Source organism: Echinops telfairi, unplaced genomic scaffold (genome assembly GCF_000313985.2).
Source record: "Echinops telfairi isolate 266 unplaced genomic scaffold, ASM31398v2 ScPeMD7_5;HRSCAF=22, whole genome shotgun sequence".
Taxonomy (NCBI): domain Eukaryota; kingdom Metazoa; phylum Chordata; class Mammalia; order Afrosoricida; family Tenrecidae; genus Echinops; species Echinops telfairi.
In genome coordinates this window covers 14,481,200-14,487,776 of record NW_022103901.1, presented here as the reverse complement: position 1 = coordinate 14,487,776, position 6,577 = coordinate 14,481,200, and the positions used below count along the sequence as shown (strand labels likewise).

The window sequence follows — 6,577 nt, the reverse complement described above, 5'->3', positions numbered from 1 at the left end:
GGTCTGGTTGCATCCATGTGGCTTGTCTTCTGCAGTGTCTCCCAGGGAGTAGTAGAGAGAGGTGTCTTCTGTCTCCAAGGAGGAAGTACCAGAGTTCCCAGAATTCTCAGGAGAAGGCCATGCCCACACAGAAGTCTCACTGGCTATCTCCAGATTGACACCCTAGACTCCACCTGTACACTCTTAATCCTTAAATTGACACCAGATTAGGTGACTACCACAGGACACCTGCACCGGGTGCCTGTAGTGTGGGAAGCACAGTTCTAAGATCATTCCCTCTACAAACGGAAGAACACCCACATGTATACATACATATGTTCATGCACACACACACTCATTTCTATCTTCAAAACAACTTTGTCATCATTCTCAGTTTACAGATGAAGAAAGTGGGGCTCAGAGACATTAAAAAAAAGAAAGCATGTTCAAAGTTTCCCCTAAAGCTTGTCGGGCTCTCCACTGCTTCCCAGGACGCATCCAGGAGGCAAGCCTCCTGGGCAGGTGAAGTCTTCCTCAGGTGTACAGGGCTCTAAGGAGGGGGAGCTGGATCCCAGACCCGGAGCCCTGACACCTCCCCTGTCCCCCCATGTAGTTCAACAACCTGGGGCAACAGAGCCCTTCCATCAGCGTGGTCTTCTCTGTCCCCATCCTGCTGAACCAGGTGACCGTGTTGGAAGACCTCCAGTTTACCTTCTCTCAGGTAATCCCAGTTGGGCTTGAGAGGGAGTGACCCCAACTCCTCCCTTCCTTGCTCTGAAGGACTCTGTCCTCAACATTGGTTCCCCCTGCTCTGGGGGACTTTGGGACCCTCACCTGGACCCAGGCCATCTTGTCCCTCCCTCCTGGGTGACGGATCCAGGAGTTCTGGTCACTGTCTTTTCTCAGCATGTCTGTCTTTCCTCAGAATGTAAACCAGTCATGCCACACTGAGAACATAGCTCCTCCGAACCCCGACTTTCTGCCTGAGATTAAGAAGACCTCGGTGCTGGTGAGCTGCACACGCTCGAGTTCCAGCCCAATAGGGCGTCACTGTGTCCCGGGCTGAGTGCATGGGGAGGCTTTCTGCATGGCCAGCCGTCTCCCTTTTCTCCTACCCTTCCCAGAACTGCTCCACTGCACTCTGCAGGAGAATCCGGTGTGACGTCCCATCCTTCAGCAGCCAGAAACAGTTCACGGTCACCCTCAAAGGCAACCTCATGTTTGATTGGTTCATCAAGGTGCGCGGGGTCTTGGGGCTCAGTGGGATGCAAACGTGACACTCCGGGGCCCTCGGGCTCAGCTCCCACACCACTCTCTCCCACAGACTTCTAATAAGTACGTCCTGGTTGCGACCACAGCAGAGATCCTGTTCAACACTTCCCAGTTTGCCGTGATTCCAGGACAAGGGGCATTCGTGAGGACCCAGGTATCTGCTGGGGCACAAAGGGATTGTGGGAGGGAGGAGAGGACACTGCTTCTGGAGACCTCTGGGTAAAGAGAATGAGAGAGAGAGAGAGAGAGAGAGAGAGAGAGAGAGAGAGAGAGAGAGGACAAAAAGGAAAGAAGTGGGGAGGAGTGAGAACCAGGGTTGGGAGAATAGTGGGGAGTCCAGGGAAGGTTCAAAGTCTAATTGGGGAAACCACCAGGAACCCCCAATCCAGCTCTTCTGATGCTCCTGTCCCCAACTTTGTCGCACAGGCAGAGACCAAAGTGGAGATGTACGAGGTTCACGACCCCATACCCCTCATCGTGGGCAGCTCCGTTGGGGGGCTGGTGCTTCTGGCCCTCATCACGGCAGTCCTGTACAAGGTATTTCTTGCTGTGTCTCTTTGGGCCTCCTCTCTCCCTCTTCCTGCTTCTCCACTGCTCCTCTCTAAAAGGGGGTGCTCGGGGGCTGCGTTGCGTGGTTTGATCCCCAGCAGTGAAGACAACTGGGAAACTCCAGAGTCTAGTCCTCAGAGTCTTTGGCTGTCAAACGAGAATAGATCTTCACCCAGTGGGATGGTGTGAAAGCAGGTGGGCTCAGATACGGAGAGCACGTGGCATGATCCATGGCAGCGTGTGGCCACTGTCAAAGGAACAGTGGTTGTTCTTATTGGAATTTTGCCTTGGATTCGATGTCTCCCTTTCCTGTTCCAACGATGGATGCTATTTTCCTCTGTGCCCCATTTTTTTCCAGATCCCATCGAGGCAGTACCTCACCATTCTTTGCCTCTCGGTCCTTCTGATTCCGCTCCTGACGTGCATAGCTCTCTCGCACTTCCCCTGGCTTTCGGGGTCCCACTTCCTCTATCCCTAAAACACTTTACCACTGTCCCCACAGCTCGGCTTCTTCAAGCGGCAGTACAAGGACATGATGAGCGAGGGGGCTACTCAAGCACCCGAACCCCAGTAACGGCTCCTACTGAGACACCGCTCCTGCAGGGAGCTGATCTCTGGTCAGCCTGGCGTGTCGGCCCCCAGGCTGCTGGACACCTATATCCCCGAGGAGACTGGGGCGATGACAGCTCACCCAGAAAGGACCGGCTGGGGTTTTCATTTGCGTGTCTGTGTGTCCGTGTGTGTAACTCAGAGGGCTTGTGGTGTAGAGGCAGCCGTCTTCCGCAAAACCTCTCTGGCTGAAGATCATTGCTTGGGTTTTCTTGGGGGTGTGATCGAAGATGCTGTTGGGCCGTCTGGGATGGAGGGGGTGGCAGCTCATTCCGGTGGAAGTCAAAGGAGACGCACGAGATGCTCTTAAAGTTGACAGAGATGGGACCTTCCATCCTGGGCGTATGTGCAGCCCTCCAGCTGCTGGGCTTGAACCTGCTATGAAGCTGTGGGTGGAGCCCACTGCGGTCGTTCTGTAGATGCCTATCCCAACCCACTTGAGCAGATGAGCTTAATAAATATGTCAAATGAAGAATGCTAAAGGTCCCTTTCTCGACTCGCGGTCTTTAGTGTGCTGTTATGTCCACTTGTCGCTTTGCTAGACTCGCCCACATACAAAAATCAGAACCACGCAAGAGCAGATGGTAGAACGCCTCTTCTCTCCCCCTGCCCGCCCACCATTCTAGCCTCTCCTTAAAGCCAGCAGATGTTACGTCGTTTGGGGCTCCCTCAGAAAGGGTTTAGGTCGATGCAAACACAGGTACACACACGTGCCTGCGTACATGAGCACGCACATGGAAGGGGGCTGTCTTTGCACACAAATAGCAGCCCACTTTATTGGTGCTGGCTTGCATTTGGCCTTCTCCTTAACATGACACAGACACTGCTTCTACCCAGACACACACATCGCCCTTTCACTTCTTTATGCAGCTGCACAGTGCTCCCTGGTGCAGGCGGACCGTCACATACTTCCTCAGTCTCCTTTGAGCGTCTTTCCAATCTCTCTCTATGACCAACGATGCCGAGCAGATGCACAGGACGTGCGTGATTCTTGTTGGTGTGTAAGCGAGGTGTGCCGGAGACCGTCTTACAAGCTGGCGTCCGTCCGGCAGCAAACCCTGCAGCTACGATGGGAGCAAAATGAGTTTCTTTCAGAGGAAACGCAAAGCCGGAGGTGCTTCCTGACCTCGGAGCATCCCAGTGGAAGCTTGCAAGTCGTTTCTCGATTCCACGAAGCATGGTTTTCTGGAAGCAACCGACTTCTGTCTTTGGACGGCAGATGGGAATGTAGGTTACTCATGTCTCCTCTGGAAAAAGCTCGCGTGTTATAAGCTGCTCTTACTTTGGGATGGGGGCCAGTCTTCTCCTTCTTTTATACTGTATTGCTGGATGACTTCTGCAAAGGGGTGGCCTTCGTTTTTGTACAAACAAACAAACAAAACCCCTCATGGGCCATTGCTCCTGTTGCAAGGTTCTGATTTATTTCACAAGGCAAGCTTACTAGCATGTTTGCAGTTAGCTGTAATTGACTGGCTTTAAAATGTTGCCTTTGGGAACAGTTTCTTCTAATAAAAGATCTATCTATCTATCAATCATCTATATACCTATCTATCTATCAATCATCTCTCTAACTATCGAAAGAAGGAGGAATGAGCTGGAGGATGGAAGGAGCCAGAAACGGGCGTGCTATCAACATGGTCGCGATTCTGGGTCTCCCCGAGATTAAATTCTACTGGGGAGTTCTGGGTGACAGCGGAGAACACACTCCTGAGTGGTATCCCACCAGGGAGAAGGAACAGAAGCATTTATAGATGCATCACACATCGTTAGAGATTGAATGCTTGGAGGGCATTCACTCCCTGACACTTCTGTCTGTCCTGGGTGTCGGCAGTGCAGGCTCTGGTGGCCAGAGAGGTGTCTGCCAGCTGAGCCCAGTCCTGGCAAGGCCCATGGGGACGTGGGCGGTACACGGAGAGCATCTGTTCCAAAGGGTTTGTGCATGTCCTTTGGACAGTTATAGCCAACTCGCCCTCCTTCACGAGAGGGAGAGGTTAGAGGGCGAGGGGATGAGTGCTTGTCCTTCATCCTGCTCCCAGTGCACCCTCATTCTCCCACCCTCCCGCATTTCATTCTTACCAAACTTTCACAGAGAAGAGAGCCGAGGCCGTACCCACAGGTCATGCCAATCGCCCGAGGTCAGACAGATCAAAGGGGCCGGCCCTGGGATTCTCTGCCTGGCCCCTGCTCTGCTGGTCACCTTAGGTAAATGGCAGCAGGCTTGAGGGAAGGTGTGGGCACAGAGAGGGCCACATTTGGCTGGCATGGCATTATTGAGCCATGGGAAATTGCCTGCACACAATCTGTTATTTGGATAAAGGAAAACAAACCAAACCAAACCCCATTTCATGTGGTTCATCTAACCAAAAAAACCAAAACGATTTAGACCAGGGGCTGGCCAACTGCAGCTGCGGCTCTCTCGGTCTGTACAGCTGACCCTGAAGTAAACTTGAAAATAAGACTGTCATCATTTCAGTTATCAACAGTTTTAAGGGATGTTATTCAGATAATGGTGATGTCATTTGTTTAAAACATAAAAGTATGGCTCTCGAATTAACTTTTAAATTGTTGTGAGGGACCGGATTGGCTTGTCGGTCTCCAAAATTTGCCCATCTCTGATTTTAACAAACTAAAATCAAGTGAAACTTACTGCTATTGAGTCAATGCCAACTACAGGACCCTACGGGACAGGATAGAACTGCCGCTGTGGGTTTCTGAGTCTGGAGCTCTGCACGGGAGCAGAAAGCCTCCTCTTTCCACCAAGGAGCCACTGGTGGTTTTGAACTACTGACCTTACAGCTAGCAGCCCAACATGTAACCACTACACCATTAGGGCTCCTATTGTTTAGTCTGTTCCAAAGATGATAAGAAGGAGGGCGTAATCTCCCCCAGGGGATTCCTGGCTCAAGTAGGGGCACGGTTTGCCAGGGTTAGGGTGGCACAGGGTGAGGCTAGAGGAGTGGCAGAGCTTGGGCAGATGTGCTTTCTAAGTCCAAGGATGGATTTTCATTGGATACCAAGGGCCATTAGATCTACTGAAGCGTGTCGAAGGAGACCATAGCCCTTGGCGTCCTTGGGCACAGCACACATCCTCCTTGGTAGAAGGGTTCATGTGATTTCCCTTCCTGACTTAAAAATGAAACGCTGGTTTTAAAAAAAAAATCAACTTTCTCTAAAGTACAATGTCCCCGACGTGACTCTGACCCAACGTAAATATTGGGTAACCCAACCGAAAGGTTACCTATGTAAAACGCACCCAGGTGAAGTGCACATTTTTGATGGCTATTCACGCATCGAGGCACCAAGCAAGGACAACATCAGAACACACAGGACTTCTGTCCCTCTGTCTTTCAGTGTCACTGTCCTTTGCTGACCTGGACTCTGTTCCAGGCAGTCTCCACTGCTCCCATCAGCAGCTCCAGGGAACGATTGCCTGCTGCGTCCGGGGGTTAACCTTCTCTTGCGAAAAGTTTTCTGTACATAAAAAGTACTTCTTCTTTAACTCAAAAGCTGAGCGTCCTCAGAATCTCTAGAGGTCTTTTTTTGACCCAGGAAGAGAGAGGGTCTTTGTACCAACAGCCGCCTGTCCTGCAGACTCGGAGTCCATAGGTAGAGACTTTGATCCTTGTGTTGAACTGGCGTTTTATGCTGGATTACAAACGTAAATAAATTCAAGGAGTGAATTAACGTAGCTGCGCCAGAGTTACTCACCAACAAGGCTGGCTCTCTCTCTCTCTCTCTCTCTCTCTCTCTCTCTCTCTCTCTCGCTCTCTCTCTCTCTCTCCCTCTCTCTCTCTCTCTCTCGGATGAGAACCAGCCGATCCCAGGGAAGTGTAGCCTTGTTTTTCTGATCTAGAGTCTTATTTCAGGGAGGTGGGGGGGAGATCAAGGAAGGTCTTGACTCAATGGCAATGGATCTATCCCTTCAAGATGCATTCTCTTCCTGTGAACAGAATTCTTATTGGCCATGTGGTAGGTGGATTTCTATAATAATGACTCCCAGGGAATTGTGCCCCCCGGGGTCCTGCTACTTTGCACTTGACATTGCTGCCCCTCCTATCTGGTTGTTGTTCTTGTAGTCAGGGGCTAGCGAGTCGGTTCCGACCCATAGCCAACCTGTGCACAGCAGAAAGAAACACTGCCCAGTTCTGCGCCCTCCTCACCGTGGTTC

The 6,577-nt window shown here is 51.4% G+C and overlaps 1 protein-coding gene across 1 annotated transcript in view; it reads left to right on the top strand.

The window, feature by feature from the left end:
- The window catches only part of ITGAM (integrin subunit alpha M), a 33,835-nt gene extending 30,967 nt beyond the window's left edge, over positions 1 to 2,868 (top strand). The window contains exons 25-30 of the mRNA XM_004706010.2: positions 593 to 700; positions 905 to 988; positions 1,104 to 1,217; positions 1,304 to 1,405; positions 1,678 to 1,788; positions 2,303 to 2,868. Coding sequence (XP_004706067.1) covers positions 593 to 700; positions 905 to 988; positions 1,104 to 1,217; positions 1,304 to 1,405; positions 1,678 to 1,788; positions 2,303 to 2,374 — 591 coding nt within the window. The 3' untranslated portion in view covers positions 2,375 to 2,868. The remainder of the gene's footprint in view (positions 1 to 592; positions 701 to 904; positions 989 to 1,103; positions 1,218 to 1,303; positions 1,406 to 1,677; positions 1,789 to 2,302) is intronic.
- The last annotated feature ends 3,709 nt before the right edge of the window (positions 2,869 to 6,577 follow it).